We start from the raw sequence: 20,328 nt of genomic DNA, 5'->3' as shown, positions 1-20,328 counted from the left end.
CTTCACGGATATCTTAAAAATTGCTCATATCTCTAAAACGTAATTATTCGTATGGAATCGTATACGTGTCATCGAACGTATTAAATATTCAATTACAGAATTTGCCGATTAGATGTATTCGTTAGCGGAACCATATAAGCTTACAAGCTCGAAATTAAAACAATTGAATCGTTCGAATGCTGAAGGGCAGCGAATAAAATGCAAAAAGAAGGAAGTCGTTAGGGAGTAAGTGCTTTTTTATATCTTCCTACGATGACATTCCGTATCCGCTCCCTTTACGTCAAGCCATTATATGTTCCATAAAGAAGAAGGGAAGTCGTACCTTCGATAATGAAAAATGAAATCCACTCTTTGCCCATTTTTTATAGCTGCAGAAGAGTATAGAACTCTTCTAATTTTATATTCCCAGGATTTTCCGACCCTTAAAAAATTCAGTCGTTCCGAGAAAGCTCGTTCGGACTGATCCCATCGAATTGGAACGATTTAATCAGGCTAAAATCGGCGGAAGTAATAAAATTCGTCGCGTTTGTACCCGCGGCGAGACACGTAAAGCACAATGTAAACAAGATCTTTGCAATTAAAGTAAAGTACTCCGAGGACAAAGTTGATCCCGAACGAGAAAAGTTCCGTCGAGCGTTGGCGATTCAGGTATCATTCCCGTGGCTGTCGAAAGTTACGAATATACCAATTTGCTCGGACGGAAACTTCGCAATTAAGTTCAGCCCAGAAAGGATCGTCTTCGAAACCTATCTGCTGATAGTACAATGATTAAAAACACATCCGAAGAAAACCATTTAACGTCGCCCGTTTCTTTCTCGTGTCTTCGATACTTTGCACAGTTTCACAATAAATCCAACCTTCCTACTTTTATTCTTTGCACAAGGTAACATCGTTTTTATAAACCGACAGGTACGAGTACATGAACCGGTAAAACAGAAAATCGATGTTTCATTAAACGTTCTTATCCATAACTTCTGCAAACAATAATACTATGGCTTCAACGTATCAGTTTTCTACCTCAGTATAGTCTGCCAGCACACACAATTAGATTTATTGCCTGACTTTTATGCAATCACTTCATTAAACAATTAAATCTCCTGTTATCAACCTACACAGGTCCCAGAACGTTTCTTTTCCCCTTCTATTTTTCATTTGGAACAAATCCCATTTTAAATTTACGAACGAAAGATTAAATACAAACTTTTTATTGTTAAAAAATAAAACTATAAGACAGTAGGGATTCGTTGAGTACTCTCTAGAAATATATCAAATTTATTCTGCAATATTCTACGTAACTTTCAAGAGCGAAAAGCGTAGGAAGATATTTTAAATGTCAACCCTGTTACCACTTTATTAATGAAAAATAGAGGATTATTCGTTAGTAAAGGTAATATATGCAGTACATTAAAATGTATAAATATGGAATAAATTTAAAATAAGTTTACTTTATGTTTCCGGAAGCTTATTAATAACCGTCGTGTACTTCGTTATTAGAGGGATTCTGTCTGTCCTATCGTAAGATGTCCCATAAAGATACGAACATGTTTATACGACGTCTGTTTTTCCTCGGCGACGTGAAATTGATATCGGTATTATCCGACTGCGGCATCGAATCCGCTCGAGGCACTGCTTCCGTCTCGAAATGGGATTTTGATAGTGACTGGTCGTGAGGTATCAACCCTCATCATAGGAATAATTTCCTCGTCGTATCTGTATCGCGTTCGATATACCTTGCACGTTAGGGTGCGATACGTTATCGTCAGCTTCCATGCCATGTGCTTCGCTATCTCTGTCATCTTCCTTCTTAATACCAAGACACAACATCTAAAGAGTAATTCTGTCTATTAATTACAGAAATATAAAATTAATTTCTTGAGATTCCACATATAGGTAATTCGTATTATTTCCTCTGTTAGTTGTTTCAGACAGCAGACTGATCCTTGAAGATGTGCTGTAATTCTATCTTGTGATTTCACTGTTGCTGTCTTTAAGTTCCATCAGTTTCAATATAGCTTCTTATTATTACATAGGATTCTAATCCTGATGAAATATTTTACGGTCTCAAGCCATCAGCCGTTTGAAACAAAAATAATTACAAGAAGTTTAATAATGTGTCATTTTGTTTGCATAAAATTTCCCACGCGTATTCATACGTGTGGCATAACGAATGCTGCGTTGGATCAACTGGCAACTCACGGTCACAAAGCACAATGTGCTCCATGACGCCTATATTGCCGCCATAAATCTAACAAGGCGGTTGAACATTAACCGAGCGGCCGCCACCTACACTTCCGACAGTGGTCCACCTCCAGGTTCGATAAAATAGCTGTCTACACAGTTTGCGATATTATTTACACCGATTTAATGAATCGTAACAGAATTACGAGCTTCCGGGCGAAATCGTGCGTTTCTCTGAAAAAAAGGGGCTGGTACCCACAATTACGAGATAATTCAAGTGACAATGCGTCATAAAATTGTTAAGTTCGCATTATTCTTTTCTATTAACCCATAGACTTTTTCCCACATTATACTAATTTTGGTGTATTATCTTCGTGGTGTTATGGTAACTTTCGATACAGGATTTATTACATATATTTCAAAAAATGATTTCTGTCCCCAGCGATTCAGATCTGTGAAATAAAACAATACCGCAGCTGCATTCGATCGAAATTTATCCGTCGACAACGTTATCGTCCATTTTTCTTGGTTTTTTTCATGGAAGCAATCACGCGAATGGTCATAGACGAAATATCCGGTTATAAATCTCGTCGATGCAGGGATGAGGATGGTAGAGTGGAAAATTGGACGGTGATGTGGTCAGTTCACAGGTGGATTCCGCGCTGGTCCTTTCTCCCATTGCAAATAAAGCACGTTGCCGGACATTTCGCATGAACGTCCCGTAAATATTTTTTCCGAAAAATACGTCGAATCGTACAGTTCTCTGTAAAACGCTTTGTATTATAGTAAAAAAAAAAACGGTTCCGCGCTTTCCCGAAGATTTTTTCCTCTCCTTTACGTGTTTCACGATAAAAACACAAGGTGGACACTCGAACACAAGCATAATCATACATTCTTTTAGGTATACGTAATGAACGAGAACTCTGTTTTAACTGGAAAGTAGGGAAGCTTGTTCTTCGGATGAATTTTTAATACTTCCATTTCGCCCTTTGTCGCGCGTTGCACTTCGAGCTCATATTGTTTTCTTTTGTTGCAGAGTCACGACAGCTGGCAAGGACACGACGGCGACCAGGTGAGCATTCACAGCTTACGTTTGCTGACACCGCTTTGCTTTCCGTTCTAAGCATGTCTCCTTTATTCTTTCCTCTTTTTATTTCTGACGTCATGCGCTTCAATTATAGCACCGTGTCTCGCTGTGGGTATTCAGTTCTTAGATCGCCTGATTCCGATCTCGTCTCGATAAACCACCCAATTAGCATTACCGACCAATGAATAAATTCTAACAGCTTCGTATAGTATCTAATAGTTCCTCGTGTTACAAGCTTTATCAATGATTGATTCATTATTTTTTTAAATTCCGCATTTATTCCCAATAGAATAAGAAACACATGATCTTTTAATAGTCATCATTGTAGTCCAATATCCCACGCTATTTTTACGAAGCATAGAAATGTTTATTCAATTGCATCTCGTCAAGAAATTAATGGATCACTCACTGATACATCTAACGCTTAACAGAATTTTGTAGTTTGAAATCGTCTGATGCATGCGTGTGTGTGTATAGTGTACACCTGAATTACCAGTGGAATTACGTGAATATTGGTTCTGCTCCCAGAAGCCATTTATCGATGGTTCGAGAAACCTATTTAGCCGATCCAAAATACGAAAATGTATTTTCCTACGAAGATCGTGCGTACTATATCACGCTGCGTTCCCGCCGGTATTGGCAGAGGTTACACAGAGACGATCAAACGAGAGAAACGCGGCGGCCGGGGGCAGTGGTAGCGAAAGAGTGTTGCGGGGGCGCGAGAGCAATTTGGACGACAGTGATGCATGCGATTCGAGTTCTTACCGTCTGGTTACGCGGTTGCAACTCGCACGGTATCTCTTCGTTATTAAGGGCGTGCGGTTTAATGACGCGATCTTCTCCCAACGACCGGGGCATCAAGGTTGCAACGTTCCTCGTTAAGTACTAGCGATTAGTCGGTGGTGCTGCGCCAGCGCCTTGCGAAAATATTTACCAGACCGCGAAATCTCTCTTGTAATGCCCCCTGTGCATTAATCGATGCGCCCCCGGGCACTGTCAGAGTTCACGGCGCATTTATAATGCATCCATATTTTTGTTTCGTACAGTGGCGATGAGACATCTTCTGAACCGAATGGGTTCATCGTGTGCGTTAAAATGATGCGATAATACCGATCAGTGTACAGGATTGTATAACAGTAATACCACGAATATATCGCAGCATTGTCACAAAAGCGATACAACGCAAGAATATTAACACTAGAACTACCAAGCAAGTCAAAATGACTTGTCAATACACTTTTACAACGACGATTAAAATGTTATGACAATACATTTTCTCAGATCTTTTGCACCTTTTATTACGATATGAAAGTGAAGAAATTAGTTTATCTTTAAATTTCTAAATTTTCACAAATTTTTCACGTTTATCCACCGATCGAAGGAAATATGCGTTTATCGTCGGTAGTTCTAGTGTCAATTTCATAAAAAATTCGGAAGACTGTCACAGATCATAGTCTCACTCTGAACGGTAAGAGCGACATAGCTGCTCTCTGTCAGGTAACTTATGAGGCTAACAGATTACACTTGTGATGATTGGTCGAACATAGTGTCTGCAATTTTCTTGTAGTAATCACTATGAAGACCCCGTTTCTTGAGTCGTGTCACCTTTTGTAGCAAGGGTGCGATATGTCCATAGGGAAAAAGAATGTTCTTACTATTATAGTATTTCGTCATCGTCAGTGATTAACGTAGTTTTCATCGACAAACACTTTGATTCATCTTATCATCAATTATCTCAGTAAAAATATAGTTCAAACACTGACTCTTTCGTCGTATGCATTCCTGAAATATTTGCAATGTGGAATTGAAAAATATATGAGAAGCAAAAGGTTTTTAGGCTTACATTTAATAGAACTTTCATACTTGGCCTCAAGATATAAAATAGACTTGTGAACTTTTTGACGCTACTTTTAGATCACCTGGTGCTTCAATGGAGAAGTTGTAATGATCCTCATAAGAAGTGGCGAACGAAACGTGAAGCTACGCTCGTTAAATCGTCAAATTGGAATTGTCCCGGGGTATGTCGACAGTTCGATAAGTCGTGAGGCACATAATTTGCTACCTGGGAATCGACTTTTTCAAAGGGGGTAGTAGACAGGGAGCCCGTAAAAATTCCTGGGAATAGGCAAAAATACAGGAACATTTCCGCGAGACGAAGCGTCGCTTGGTAATTCAGGCCGCTTGTGGAACGCTTTTTACGAGGAAAGAAAGACGGTGGAGGCACTTAACAATGAAGGCTGGTTGAATGAGATTTAGTGTACCGTCTAATCGGGTTTACTCTCGCCTTAGGGCTCTGTCCCCCGCTGATACGCCAATACAGGCTCCGACTACAAGAGTGGAAGGAATGAACGGGGCGATGGTGTGGGGTAAAGAGTAAAAGGACGGAAACTGAGGAAAACTGCGGAACCAAGTGGTTACGGAACGCGCGCCGTGAATTTAAAAAGATTCGTTAAACCTTGATACCGCTATAGACTCCCTATCCCGTGGAACTCTTTGTTAAGAAGTTCGACTACTCCCCCATTTTAGTAATGCCCCGGTCGGGATTTATCTCGGTAAGAAGATTTGCGCACCGGTGTCGTTACGTCGAAGTGAACAAGCGACTAATCGATCTTATCAGTCGGATCGGTGATGCTTGAATAATAAATCGCTCGTAAACAATCATTTGATGTACTAGTGAGTAGGCCACTGTTGCTTCTAATTATGAGACGATACATTTTAAATTAAAAGTATCTGCAGGATTGTTCAGTGGGTAAAATTGGTCTTACAAAAAATTTGGTTGAAGAATGATTATGAATATAAGTGAAAATGCCCTTATAGATTCTTGACTTCCATAGAAATAAATATTGATTTCGTCAAGAAATAGTTGATGACTTATTGGTGCACTGATGATTTTATGTGACGAAAATCGAAAGTTGATTTAATAAAGATTTCTATTTATTGTTAGAAGCAACGATATCGTCCCAAGAATTTCAATATTCAAAATCTTCGTATCGTTCGAGAGCGTTTCGAAGAGTCGAGATTCGGTCGATGGTTCTCGCCATAGACACTCGAACGAACTATGTATACCGTTTCTCTATTGTGTCCTCCCTGGAGAGGTTCTGTTTCATCTTCCGTCTTCTTGTTTCGAATATCCACAATACGTCACCCACTACGCCGTCTCCTCCTGACGGTTTTTGTTCTCTTTGTAACGACACGAGGCGGATCACTCTTCCTCCGGCTTTGTTCACAGCGAACAATTTTGTGCCAAGATTCTTTCCAACCCGTGAAGACTCTCTTCAACCGAATCCTTCAGTCAAGGGTTTTTTTGCGCGTGTGAAACTACACCGTCTCGTTTGTATAAAACTTTCATAAATGCATGTTCCCCAAAATGCACGAATATATCTCTAAAGATATGGAAAAATGTCAACTTTATACGAAACAAAAAGAAACAAACAAAATTTTTCTCGAAATATAAACAGAAAATAAGTTCAGTGTAGAGATTCCGTGTTATTATTTTAATTATTTCCTGTTAATAAAGTCTGCGACATTAAAACAGTTTCAATTGGACAACAAGAATAGATAAAGTAGATGTGTTCAAATTTTACGAAACATTATACAGGATGTCCCAAAATAGTTGTAAGTCCTTGAAACGGGTGATTCCTGCGGTGATTTGAAACAACTTCTTCGCTAAAGAAATCACCCCAGGAAACACCTCTTTCAAGGACTTCTAACTATACCATTCTTACTATACCATTTATAAAAACTGACTACATTCTCTAGAAGCTTTTCCAAAGAAAGGGGGGAAGTCATTACGTCACACTAATATTTTCCTGTTGTCTCCTTTCTTGTTTCGGCGGTGGTCTTTTGGGAAATCTTGTCACGTGGATCTCCAATAATTTCCTTGTCCAACGGAGGAAAGGAGGTCCGCTAAAGGCACGGCCGTTGGTGAAATACTGGCGTCGAACAAAATCTCGCCGCGATTTGCGGACGTGAGCTCTCGCGGGAATTGTACACGCGCGTGCAGATCGGATTGCCGCGCCCGGGCTTCGGCGAATTCGGATGAAATCGCCTTGGCGAAGATTTATGCGATGCACCGTGGACAAATCTGAACGCGTTGTCCGAGACGTCAACTGTTTCCGTAATAACGTACGAAGGAAATACGCGATACACGAGGTACCATTGTTCGAGAAGTCGAATAAGAAATTTTTTGGCTTCAGAAACTCCAAAGAACGTACGCTTTCGTGTTATATGGAATGAGAAAACAAGATTCCGTATATTAATTAAGTTGATAAGAAGCTGGCGTCTCTTCTTGTAGCATTCCAGTTCGTTCCACCAAGGAGGAACTTTCTTCGTACAATTCTCCTTCTCCGTCTCCGTGTAAATGTTTACGAAGAATTTTACTCAACGAAGAGTGCTTCAAACATCAGAGCACCCTCCGCGAGAGTGAATTTAATTGCCAAATAGTCTCGGGGAAACGAAACGTTTGCCGAACGATCACCGAGGCGGTTCCGTTCACCGTCGTAATAAGGTTTGCCGTTCGTCAGGCGCCAAGGTATTTTTATTCCATCGGTGTATAATGTATATGTATATATTTTTATTTCTCACTTTGTTATCTACGAACCGTTGTCTCTGTTTCACTTTTTTTTCGATGGTTAAACACGTTTAATCTTAACAGCGTGGTGTATCCCCTGGGAACAAAACTATAGTTTCGGGGCTTTAAAGGGTTCGCTTTTAAATACATTTTCATTGCGGGCTTTCTTGTTGTTCAAAGGGGACACTTGGTCCGTTTTGAAGGTATTAAAAACCTCGAAAACCCCTTCACCCGCAATGTTTCGTAGTAACTAACACGGGAAGCAGGGCTTGGTGCCAATTACCTTAACTCACCCCTCCACCACCTACCACACACCCTTCCGGCTTTATCACCGCTTTCTTTCCCTCTCGTTCTCTCTGCCTATCCTCCACTCGTACACGCATTTCGCTCTACACTTGTCTCTTTTCTCCTTCTCTCAGTCTCGTTTTTTTTTACCTTCCTCGATGAGCATTCGCGACTCTCGCCGCAAATGAGCCACTCCAGTTATGAGAGATTAGCCTAGGGTGTTCGGCACATAACTTCCTGTCCTTTTCTCTGTGTGTGTTTTTTTTTCTCTCATTACTAGGGTCGTGCGGAAGGCAGTGGGACCGCTGAGATTCAGCCGCGGAGAAACGAATTCTGAAAAATCCGAGAAAAGAAAAATGGAACAAGCTCATGACGTTCGGTCCTCCGACACGCACTAATTAAGCTCCAGCATCCTCTCTGGCATTCAGCTCGGGTGTCCCGTTGTGTTCGATGCAATAAACCACGATACCAATTGTTTTTGCGTTGCTATTATTTTTTTTCCGCCCACACATTTCCCTCGCCCTTTTCCTTTATCCGCGGTATAACAAGCTCGAAGCGACAACGTTTCCGTAATTACGGAATTAATTAACGTACAATCATCGTTGCTGTTACAATCGTTCAGATCTAAAATGCAATTGTACATTTTTATACGCTATGAACATTGTATACAAAGAATAAATAAAAACTATACACAGTATGAATGTCACAAATGTATGTATACTTTCAATATATTTTGACAAATGGCACTGCGAATATTAAACTCAGGTCGTTGTGTTTCATGTTCAGCGAGAAAGATGTATATATATATGCTCTCGAGGATGTGAGCAGCAAGTGGTTTATCGACAGAGTTTGTAGTGCCAGAGACTACAATACATAGGTGTCACTCATAGTTCCAATCCCTGTCTCAGCCCCGGAACAATTAATTAGATTCGGCTCTCGATCCTGTCGTGGCCGTTCCCCACGATTCGACACGATACACGCCTCAAACAAATAACGACGGGAACTCGATCTCACACAAAAACACATTTACCTTCCACATTTTTCAAGTCACCGATACGCCGATCGTTCGAGTACCCGAATCAAATTTTTTCTATCCATTGAAACCCGACCGAATCGAATCAATTCCATTGGATCATTCGTAGGTGGGGAGAGAGGAAGAAAACACGGAAAAGCACCCTCGTGATTGACCAAACAATTTTCGGCTGGCCAATTTTCGGGATATTGTAGGTACTAGCCGATTTCGTACAATTTCCGACTCGGATGGGGAAATTCGCCCGGAAATCGGCTCAAAGACCCGCACAAAGGAGCGTTACGCAAACGTTAGGCGGGCTTCGATGCATCGTACGCGATTTCGGCAAGGCACCCTCCCCACCCCCGTATCGCTCCCGAAGGCGGGGAAGCACGTTAGAGAAATGCAAATTGCCCTACAGCCAGACAGCATTAAACGTTGCCATTGTTCCGAGACGTATACTCTCGGTCGATGGCACGGTTGCATACGGTAACACGCAAAATGCGCCCGCCCAGCGAAATTGCCTCTTCCCTGGAAATTCTAAAGGTTTTGTTTAAGTTTCCAGGTCATATGGCTCGAAGCGTCAGGAAGAAAAGGAAGCGGTCGGGGGAGTATGAATGCGCCCGGTTGACCGCTTTCGACCCGTAAGCGTATTTATTTTGCGAGTGCAATCAGAAAGAGTTCAAGGGGTCGTTCTATAGAGAGAGAAAGAGAAAGAAAAAAAGGAGGATACTTCCGCCTTTTTTTGCGCACGCGCGACTATTAAATCGCGCCGGGGAATGGGAAGCGATGAAGCGAGATCATGGCGCAGCCGAATATACACACGCGCTTCATCCTGGCTCCGTTGGATTTGAATGTGACGGTGGAATGAGAACTAGCGTTTTTGTTGCACTCGGAACGTGGTCGTTCAATGTCCCACCCGAATCACGGTTATTTGGCCCCTTTTTTTTGCGCGCGCGTTTGGACCAAGTTCATGAAAAAGGGTCAGAGAAATCCGAGGGGATTCCCCGTTTGACAAGAAACTTTTTTTGTCGAAAAAAGTAACTATTTGACTCGATGCGCGTGTACGTTCAAACAAGAAGCACGTTTTTTTTTTTGGTTTCTTGGGGATTAGATCGAAACGAGTTTCCCCGATTCGCAGGCGCACCACGTGTCCAAAGGCGACTTCGAATCCCGTGGATTTCTTGGCGGCGAGCGGTTGCATTTAAATTCCGTCGGATGCTACGCAAGCGCAACAGCGGTAATAGACATTTTTGCCCGTTACGGAACTCGTTAGGAGGGAAAGGAACGTTTTCGCGAATATAGACGTGTACCGACATTCTTGCTGCCGAAACGGGGCACAAGAAACAATCGGTTTCTCTGCCATTTCGCAATACCGTGTTGTTTCTGGAAGCCTTTAATACTTCAGTGTCCTAATTTCTTCAACGTTTTATAAGGATTGGTTCTATTGTTTCCCATACGGAACTGCTCAAATATTAAAGATCACGCAATGTAATTTATGATACAAAACAGTGTGAATTGTTCATACAATTTTTATTTAAAGGATGTTTATCATTACACTCTCTTTCCAGTTAAATTGTTCATAATACCAAATTGATCAGATAGTGCTTTTAAGTTGAATTATTTCTGGTTCACGTGTAGCACAAGAGATAAATTAATTTAAAAAAGTGGTTGACTCCTAACTTTTGAAATACACTGTACAAACTTCTGTTGATAATCTGTATGATCCGATGCAGTAATTCTGTTTTGAAAATGTTGAAATTCTTACAATTTTCGGTCGAAATACAGTTCATCAAGTTTGTAACCAGTAGAAGGAAATGTTAATGATGTAATATACAGGTAGCTCCCGAAATTCGTGTAAACTGTCTACCATTACGCTTCTGCCCGAAGCGATATCTTCATATCTATCTTGACTTCCCCCAACCGTAAAACAGCGGCACGACCTCGCCGCGATCGGCCTGGCACGAAACTGGCCGCGTTGCTGTAGGAACGAACGTCTTCGACACGGTTAGTATGTTCCCCACCGAGAGTGAGCGAGACATAGAAGTGAGCAAGAGGGGAAAACCGGAGGCAGCGGTAGAGAATGCGAGTACTTTTGTGTTGAGTTGGCCACTTTTTGTTCGAAATAACGGATAAAAAAAATTACGATGTCGTGAACTCTCACGGAAATAATAACTCGCGAGAAATTACGCGACTAGAAGTTTACACGGTTCGAATTATTGTCCCAAGAAACGTACTATTTGCGAATAAAAACTTGTGTGTTGCTGTCAAGTAAAACAATGGAGTTAAATTATGAACAGAGCATAAATGGTATAGAATTATAAATTCATAAATGGCAGCACTGAAATCGATCTTCGATTATACGGTATAAGTGATCCATGGATCAAGAATTTTGTAATTAAATCGTTACCGCTTCGCTTGTTAGATAGATTTACGATATAAAATTTTCCAATTAAGATAAAACCGATTAAAGGAATATTGACTACAAAGAATAGTCCGCTTTATTCAAGCCACGTTATAATCGGAATAAAAGTTTATTTGGATAACGCCCAGCGCTGTTCTCGCGAGGACGATCGTGCAGGTTCGTGCAGATCCGGTGAGGTTCGGCTCGGCACTCTCCGTGCGTGCAGCGACGTTCATGCCGGCGGCCGAGCGATGACGTCAGCAAGCAAAGAGGCCTGTCCACGGCCAGCTCGGTAAAGCGTACGAGAGCTCTTGACGTTTCACCTCTCTGCGTGCACGCTTGAATTACTTTCGGTCGGCTGTTCGATTTCTCTGGCCGATCATTCGATCGGTCTCGCGGCAAAAACGGTGGAGTACTGTCTGGCGGGAAAAACAACCCGTTTGTTCGACGCCGCGCGTTTCTTCTGTGAGTGCAATCGTGACCGAGGAGCGAGAGAGAAAGCAGCAGAGAGGTGGAGGAGGAGGCGTCCGTGGCGACCTAACCTCCCAACCGGTGCGTCGTCGGTGATTTTAATCGGCGGTACAGCAGTGTGCCGTGTAACCGTGTCACGCGAGCCTGTACGAACGATCGCGCGAACCAAGCCGTCTGTGAAACGTCAGAACTTGTGGCACTCGTAGTTTGACAACGTTTGTGATTTTCTAACCTATGCTCGCGCAGCGACCGGTGCGTCCTCGCAATACGAGGCGGTCGCACGGATGAGAACGGGAAGCAGTCGGTACAGCGGTAAATAAAGAGGAGAGAGATGGGAACGAAAGCGGATGCGCGTATATAGGAGTAGTGCAATCTGTTTATGTGGCCAACAAAACTGTCGTGTGCATATCGACGTTCGCACAGGCGACCGTCCTTTGTTTCTTTTCATGTTTCTGCGTGTCGGAACGAGAAAATATCGTGGCCCGATTGGCGGTAGAAATTCGTTCTGGAGTGAGACGGACGAGAGAGGAGCAACCTGTTTCACGGGTGTGTGAGTGCGTCTGTGTCCCCTGTGGAATGCGAGAATCGTGCGTGCAGGGGCGTCCTGATACACGGTGATTTTCAAACCGACGCCGGATAAGAGTGCAGTGTTTTGGTGCAGCCAAATGCGTCTCTCCCTTTTATCGTTTAAATGCACGCCGTGTGAGAATCAGTGATTCCCCCCTTCAAAAGGTAAAGGTGACGTTCACACGCCGAAAACGGAGTAGCGGTGAATTTCTCCACCGCTCCATTTTTTTTGGCGGGCGGCGCGGAAGGAACACGTGGCAGTCAGAAAATTAGAAATGTCATTAAATTTAGGCGTGTATTGTTCTGTGGGTAACGGTACACACGCGTACTTGGCAGTATTCTTCGAAACGAATTAGTCGCGAGCCTACGTAACGTTTCGCGTCGCGTCATTACGTGGTGCGAAGCCGATACGTACATATAAGAAAACACTAAATATAAGAGTATATTTTTATATTTTCTGTAGCATACCTGACGTTTCGTGTTGAGCTTACTCCGACAAATAGAATATTCTCCCTGAAAGATTTTCTCGAGCTGGAGGTTAGTCCGTGGAACATCCGTGGCAAGGTGTACTCATATGTCCACGTGGAAATCGAAGCCTCGCAATCGTGGGTTTCCTTATCCGCGTCGTCATTCGTTGCGGTACGCTGCACAGGAGTACGCTCCGCACGCACTAGAGTGAGACGGACGGACAACCTGTTTACGATATAACCATACCAGCGTCTACACATACACGCGCGTAATCTACGCACATAGAGCGAGGATACGTAATAAGGGAAGCGCGTATAGTTTTCGTGGGAGCCTAGAATCTGTTTTTTCTTGCTACTCACTCGGAAAAATACGTGTACTTGTATCGAGGAGTATCGGAGTCGGACGAGGCTTGTGTGCTACTTTGTACCCCGTACTTTCACTGATCGATCGCCCAGGGCGTATAGTTCACCGGTCGGACTGGAGAGTGCATTCTCTTTACGGAGCATCTACTACCTTTTATTCGTACCTTGATTTTCGGTTTACGCGATAGCGTGATTCTCGCGGCTCGCCTTGGTCTTTCTCCGCATCCTGTCTTTCTCGAACTGCCGGGAATCGATTTCAATCGATTTCAATCGATTTCGAAATAGGTGGCGCTCTGGTAACCGTATCGAACGCTAAGTAAACTACACTCGTTCGGTTTGGTTTGGATCTACACATAAAAGTTTCCCTTTTGCGGTATCAGTTATTACGAGTACGATTTAAAGATTGTGATTTATTATTCTGTGAAGTGATACACGTGGGATTGTAACTCCTAAGGAAGAATAATACAAGAATCAAAAACCTACAAAGGAGGGACACGATAGTAACGTACATACTTCGCTTTATTGAAATTTGTTTGCGTCCTTCACTATATTATTCATGAGTTTCATTGTACACTTATTATTTTTATCAACATCATGTATATTATAACAGTCGATATACCTATATCATAAACTAGTTTCAAAGTGAACGATAGTAATCTTCTGATTTTGCTATAGGCACATAAGTACGGTCAATTAGGATTTCTTACATACAATAACAGATTACAGTAACGAAACAATTACTTTAACCTGTTCTTTTCACTACAACGTTTACTTCTTTCTTACTATCACAAACATTGCATTCAAACTTGTTCACTTATATTTTCCATTCATCGAAACAAAAGTAGTTATCGAACAAAGTTCGGAGTAGATATCAGATTCACGTGTGACTTAACGAGGTCACCAGAAATGGGTATAACACAGAGAGACAGTTATGTGGACAAGTGTTGCTATATCTGTTTTTCGACTATGTAACGCAGGTCGCAGGTATAGCGCCCGTTAAGTGTTTCCGTTTCATTTGCCCGTTTAAAAGGGTTTCGTAAGTTCACGGGATTCACGTGTTGCCGGGGTTCGCGTCTACTTATCGACACAAACGATTACGTATTACATAATGCTCGAGGTAGCGCACATGATTCCCGGTCGAAGAGGAATAATTTCCTGCATTATTTGCCAAGCGATTCGGTTTAACCGAGCTAAGTAGGACGGGTCGCGGTGGTGTCCCTGGCTTTTATCAATTGGGCTGCATTTGCGTGAGATATAAACGCGGCACGGGCCCGTAGGAAATAGGCCGCTGGGGGAGCATAATACGGCTCCCGTGTCACCCATAATCGTAACACAGAATCTATGATGTATTTGTCGCATATAAAATTACCACCAGCCTCAGCAACGGTCTCGTGTTTCCTTTAGATTGAGTTTTCAACCGGCCGCGGTACTTTCACGTTATAACCGTACGTTAAACCCGCGCGAAACCTTTGCCGGTCTAACTACAAAATATTATCGATATAAAATCGTCCTTTGTCGCAACTCGTGCTCGAATATAATATTTTCGAGTCCTGTTTTTTACATTACAATTTAGTTTGTATTAGTGGATATATTTTTATGCGAGGTTTTAAATTGACCTTAACGAATAGTATCATTCTAAAACATAAGAGAAAGAAAGGTTTAGTTAAAATTGTCGGCCACGATTCCTTCCGCGCCATGTCAACGTACTAATCCACAAGAAGATCGGTCCTCAATGTATACATATATGCATGTTTGCCTTTTCTCTCGGTGAAGTGCGGTTCCGTGAGTTTCGTGAGAAAACTATGTGGCTCGGTGGTATCTGAGCGTCCCGATTAATTGGATTAATTTACATCGACCGCCGTACGTGTACGAGGAGAAGACGATGACCACCAGGAGAAAGAAGAAGTCGCAGGACGGGTTCCTGAAGAAGGTGTCGAGTCTGTTCAATCTGGACACGGTGAGTCACTCGCGGGACGACGCGGCCGGGTACCACGAGTACATATCGTGTCCGCTTCTCGCCGATTATTTTATTTTCGAAAGGATTTCTGAGTCGTCACCGGTGGCTATGTGGTCATCGCCTACGGTTCTTCCACGTTCGGTTTGAAAGCGTTTTAGCGTAGGAAGTCGAAAAAAGGTAACTAGAAAGCCCGGTTTGTCCGAGACGCTTTGATGATTAGACCTTTTACGAATTCGCTAATAACGATGGATGAAAAGATACGACCAAAAAAAATAATGTCACTATGACCCTCAAACTTACGTGCAATGAGTGAAAATGTATTTGCGTTCATCCATTTTGTGAAAATAATTTTATGCATTCGTAGATTATGTTGTAAGAACTTCCATTGCCTCGCCCTATTTGAACCCTACTAAATTTTTAAATAATATTGTACATTCTTTATTCTAAATGACATTTTTCTGCACAAAAGACCCTGGGTGTGCAAATATCTTTTTATCCACTGTATCTGTTTGTTGGGGGTGGTATTTCGTTTTATTTGGGGACAGGTGTGTAATCAACACTTCATGCCAAATAATCGTTCATGATAAATCGCTGATTACTTCTTGATAATGCGGCTAGACCACGAGAAAATAAAGGTGATTTTATAAAGTATGTACATATTATGATAATTCGTATCAAAGAAAATAATTCCTAATCTAGTATGTTCGTAATATTATCTCAGAACGTATAGGAGGTTATATTTGAGGTGTTTAATCATTAATGTTAATCAACCTTTTAGCGAGTTGGAAACGGTAACAATAGGAAACATATTTGAGGCATTCTGTAAATAATGTAAAATTTACAAAGCTTCTCAATGAACCGAGCTTAACTTCATAACACTCTGAAGCAGTTCCGCCGCATAACGTAATACGCGTTGTGAGCGTAACAAATACGACATTAATCTTGTACAAGTACCAGCAAAGCCTTCGGATAAAAACAGACCAGTGCCTGTTAACCGTTGAGGAGCAGCGAAACACTGGGAACGCTGTATTAAGTCGAACAATTCGTTCCGCGTAATTCACTTATTCAGGTGTGTATAGATGCTTCCGCGGCGCGGCCGCGTAAAAACCGGAGAAAATTAAACGTTGTACCGACGAGTTTATGGAATAATATCGCATCGTGGCTGGATGAAACGGATTACAAATGCTTCTGTTTTTCTTGTCCGCCGGGAACTCCTGCTCAGCTTTAAATTGTTTCGCAGCGCAAGGTAAATGAGCCGAATTAACGTAAACGACTTAAAAAGGCATTTGCATTCCTCCCGGAGTAGGTCATATTTCTTTCGCAATAGTTGATTTTTCTGTGAATTTAACAATCGATAATATACCACGAAACAATTGGCCTAAATTGTGTGTTCTAGATACTTGTTTCTTCGAAATTGACGTAATAGTGGTGTAGCATTCATGTAGATGCAACGAGATGAGATATTAATTTTCTATGTTTTGTAATCTTAGTTACTATGTGATATATCATAATTATCTTATTTACGTTATCTAAAATAATCTTTCGTAACGTTGATATTGTCTCGATATTCAAGCGGAGACTGTAACCCTCCAATTCGTAACGTTCGAACAACGAAGTTCAATTTCCCGCATTTTCCGTTATTAACTTCCGAAAGCTGCTACCTTTCCATGGTTCAGACAATATCGTTATCGTTCGATAGTAGCCATAGCTTTCCGAATACACACACAGCCCTCCGAGGGTGAGTCGGTCGTATCTACTTTTTCAAGGTGGAAAACGAACCATCGTGCCTTCGGGTCAAGGAAAAGAAAAGAGAGATCGCAGAGGGAAGAAGGTATATCGTAGCGAAGTTTGCGAAGTGGGAGTGAATCGTCGGTGAAAACCGTTCGATCATTTTTCTCCTTGATTTCTCGAATGTTTTATACGATAAGGAAACGTGGAATAACTTCGGGAGGCTTCGAGGCTAAAATAAAGGAGAAAAACGAGAATCCGAGAGAGAAACCATGAAACGTAAACAACGTCGTTCGATTATACATTACACAGGTACATATGTATATACTTCTGTAGACAATCTATAGCAGAATCGTGATTCTTGTGCTCAGTAGCTTCTACAAATGTAGATATGGAATCTTTCTTTCCAAATAAAAACTGTTGGAATTGAATCGATATAATACATACATATTGGCTTTACTTACATAGAGAGTTGACTTTGTCTCCTTTCACATTTTCAAGTTGACACAGATTATTGTAGTGTTTTATGCAACATTTGAGCAAACATTAATATTTGATATCTTCCAATTAACGTAAAAACATCTGAATTTAATGGTATCAATTCATATTAAAACCAGAAATTTCCAATGAAATTTCAGAAAAATATATTCCTGAAAGGAACTTGAAATAATTGAAAAATCACAAAATGTCGAGTCTGTCCACTAAAAATGAAACTTTGTTTCCATCCGTATCCTATCTATCAAATCTGCCACCTACTGACTCATAAGTTTCTTCGATCCTAAAAATATGGAACGTCGACCAGAAAAGTCAACGAGTCTTCCAGCTAATAAATCTTGATCTATCGAAAATGAGCAAGTCCTATTAAAATCCAGCACGGCTGACGTTTGTTTTCCTTTCGCGAAATCAACGGCGTGCCGGTAAGCTTTATCGAGCGTCGTCGTAAGCGTGCAGTTTACATTGGCACCTGATTTCGACGCGTCCGAGCCGCTTCGCTGGTCCTAAGTCAACCTGGACACCGTGGCTTGGCGTTAGCTTCCTCAAGGTAAACAATTTTCGGACCTGCGAACAGTAAAACAATTTTGTGGCGAAATCCCCTCCCCTATCGAAATGGAGAACACTGTAGTTAATGTTTATACTTCGTGTTCATTAAATAACAGAACAAGGTTTCCTTCGTGTTCTCGTAATTGATTCAACATTGATTTAACCACATACTCGCGATTCCCTTAATTGAAGTTCTTGCGAGAATTCTGTTGAAAGTACGCAACTGTTCCGTCAATTTACAGATTAAATTATGTTTTCGTTGTTGACAGCAGAATCGTTTCAATCAATAGACTTAAAGAGGAAGAATTCATCGATGGCCTCAATAGCTCAATAGAAGTCAATCGTATACTTTCCGAGTTCGTTGCCTTTCTGTCAGAGAACCATAGAAGAAGCAGCTCTACATTTATCTACAATTTTTAGAAACAGTATCATTTATCTAATTCGTACACGAATATATTTCCAAAAGCGTATATTGAACCATATTCATAGTTCCTAAAAATATCGCCATTCCAAGGACAGAGTTTCTTTCTCTGCTTTCCAATATTGATTCTCCCTCCTCAGATCTCACAGGTGATACCTACTCATGAATCGGCCTTGATAATCAGAACGCAACGTGTACCGAGTGGTGGTTCGCTACTCATTTATTTCAGTTACGTCGCGAGACGCTTCGATAACATCACCAAGGCCATCCCGACCCAGTTGACACGTTGGTGTGCAAATGGTTAGCACAGGCGGGTTGCGTTACGAAATTGGCATAAACAGGTCGGCCGATAATTGACACGGATTAACAAGCAATTGTGAATCAAAGCGACACACGCCGCGCCCGGGAAGCCGCATATGCATTTCCTCTTCGTGGAGTTAGCCGCCTCGGGGACGCCGTTTCTATGACCAATGAATGCGTAAGACCACCGACACAGGATCTTATGCAAGTTGTGTGTGCCCCGATAGCATACGTGCCGTAGCATTGTTCACGCACACACCAGTAATTGGATATCGGCGACGACCTTCGCGAGAAAATACGCGATAGTTCTAGCCTCGACGAAGCGAAATCTTTCGAAATCGACTTCCGATTCTCCGTGTATGCGTGGCCATTACCGCCACCGTGGGGATTTCTGAATAGCTACCGGATTGCAATTCGAGGAAGAAATATGGTTTAAAGGCCCAATCACGCTGTCGTGGCGAATTTAAAATAAACACCGGCTTCGAACAGCTGTTGGGTTACGCTGACCGCGCAGAAATATTACTGCACATCACTTTGTCGTCGTAAGCTGGTCAAGTGTCGTGAGAAATTATCGGGGAGGGGATAATGACAGGGCGATTTGATTGGATTCATTGTCATACGAAAGATTGCATGCTCTGCGTGATCAAGTTTCCATAAAAAAAATGGAAATTCAGATTCTCGGTACTTATTGAAATCTTCAGATTTTGTAATCATTTGTATCAAGATCCAATTGTAAGTCTGCAGGGAATAATAAGCAGAAAGAGTAGATTATGGTTGGGTTAAATTTGGTTCCCTCGTTTGTTTCTAGCAGGTTTGTAACCCACATGCACCGTTCAATAAATTGTTGCATTACTATACCTTGAATCAAACTTTGTCGAAGCTAAAATCGAATTAAGGAAATGTACTTACATATCGCTTGGTCATTATCTATGTAAACTGCTAGCATCAAATTAATAAGTTTCTCTGAAAAAGAGTATATAATTAAAAATTGAAGTTTGTGTTTGGGTGAAATTACTCCGAACAGTGTACACGAGGGTTGATCTTCTAAATCATTCTTCAACTTAAATGTAGTAGCTTTTGGCACAGGGTTTTCGGTACTTCCCTTCGGTATAGTAAAAAATATGAAAAACTGATCGATCAATAAAGCTAATTAAGAATTTATTTTATGAACTCATGTATCCGTTTGAAGTGGTTGGAGGATGATGATATATCCGCTCTCCATGTATGAGAACCGCTGACTTTGATGCTTCTCTTATTCCCGTCAGACGCAGACCTTCCTCGGCCGACCTTCCGAAGGTGGTTGGAAATGGAGGTTGGTCCGCAAACCTCGGCCGAGCTGTGCACCGAATGTTGAATCGTATAACTTGCACTCGCTTCTTCCATACCTCGAGAACCTTCCACCCACCCCCAGCTGAGGACCAAACGCCATTGAATGGAGTGTTTCACGGCAGGCTGCCGGCTCCATACGTTCCGTGCCAGA

The 20,328-nt window shown here is 41.8% G+C and overlaps 1 protein-coding gene across 1 annotated transcript in view; it reads left to right on the top strand.

Annotated features, from left to right (window-relative positions):
* Nucleotides 1–20,328, top strand: part of LOC107193712 (disks large homolog 4) — a 355,237-nt gene that overhangs the window by 175,164 nt on the left and 159,745 nt on the right. The window contains exon 5 of the mRNA XM_015583204.1: nucleotides 3,215–3,250. Coding sequence (XP_015438690.1) covers nucleotides 3,215–3,250 — 36 coding nt within the window. The remainder of the gene's footprint in view (nucleotides 1–3,214; nucleotides 3,251–20,328) is intronic.

Source organism: Dufourea novaeangliae, unplaced genomic scaffold (genome assembly GCF_001272555.1).
Source record: "Dufourea novaeangliae isolate 0120121106 unplaced genomic scaffold, ASM127255v1 scaffold25, whole genome shotgun sequence".
Taxonomy (NCBI): Eukaryota; Metazoa; Arthropoda; class Insecta; order Hymenoptera; family Halictidae; genus Dufourea; species Dufourea novaeangliae.
The sequence above is the reverse complement of the archived record's forward strand: the minus strand, read 5'-3'. Positions and strand labels throughout refer to the sequence as shown.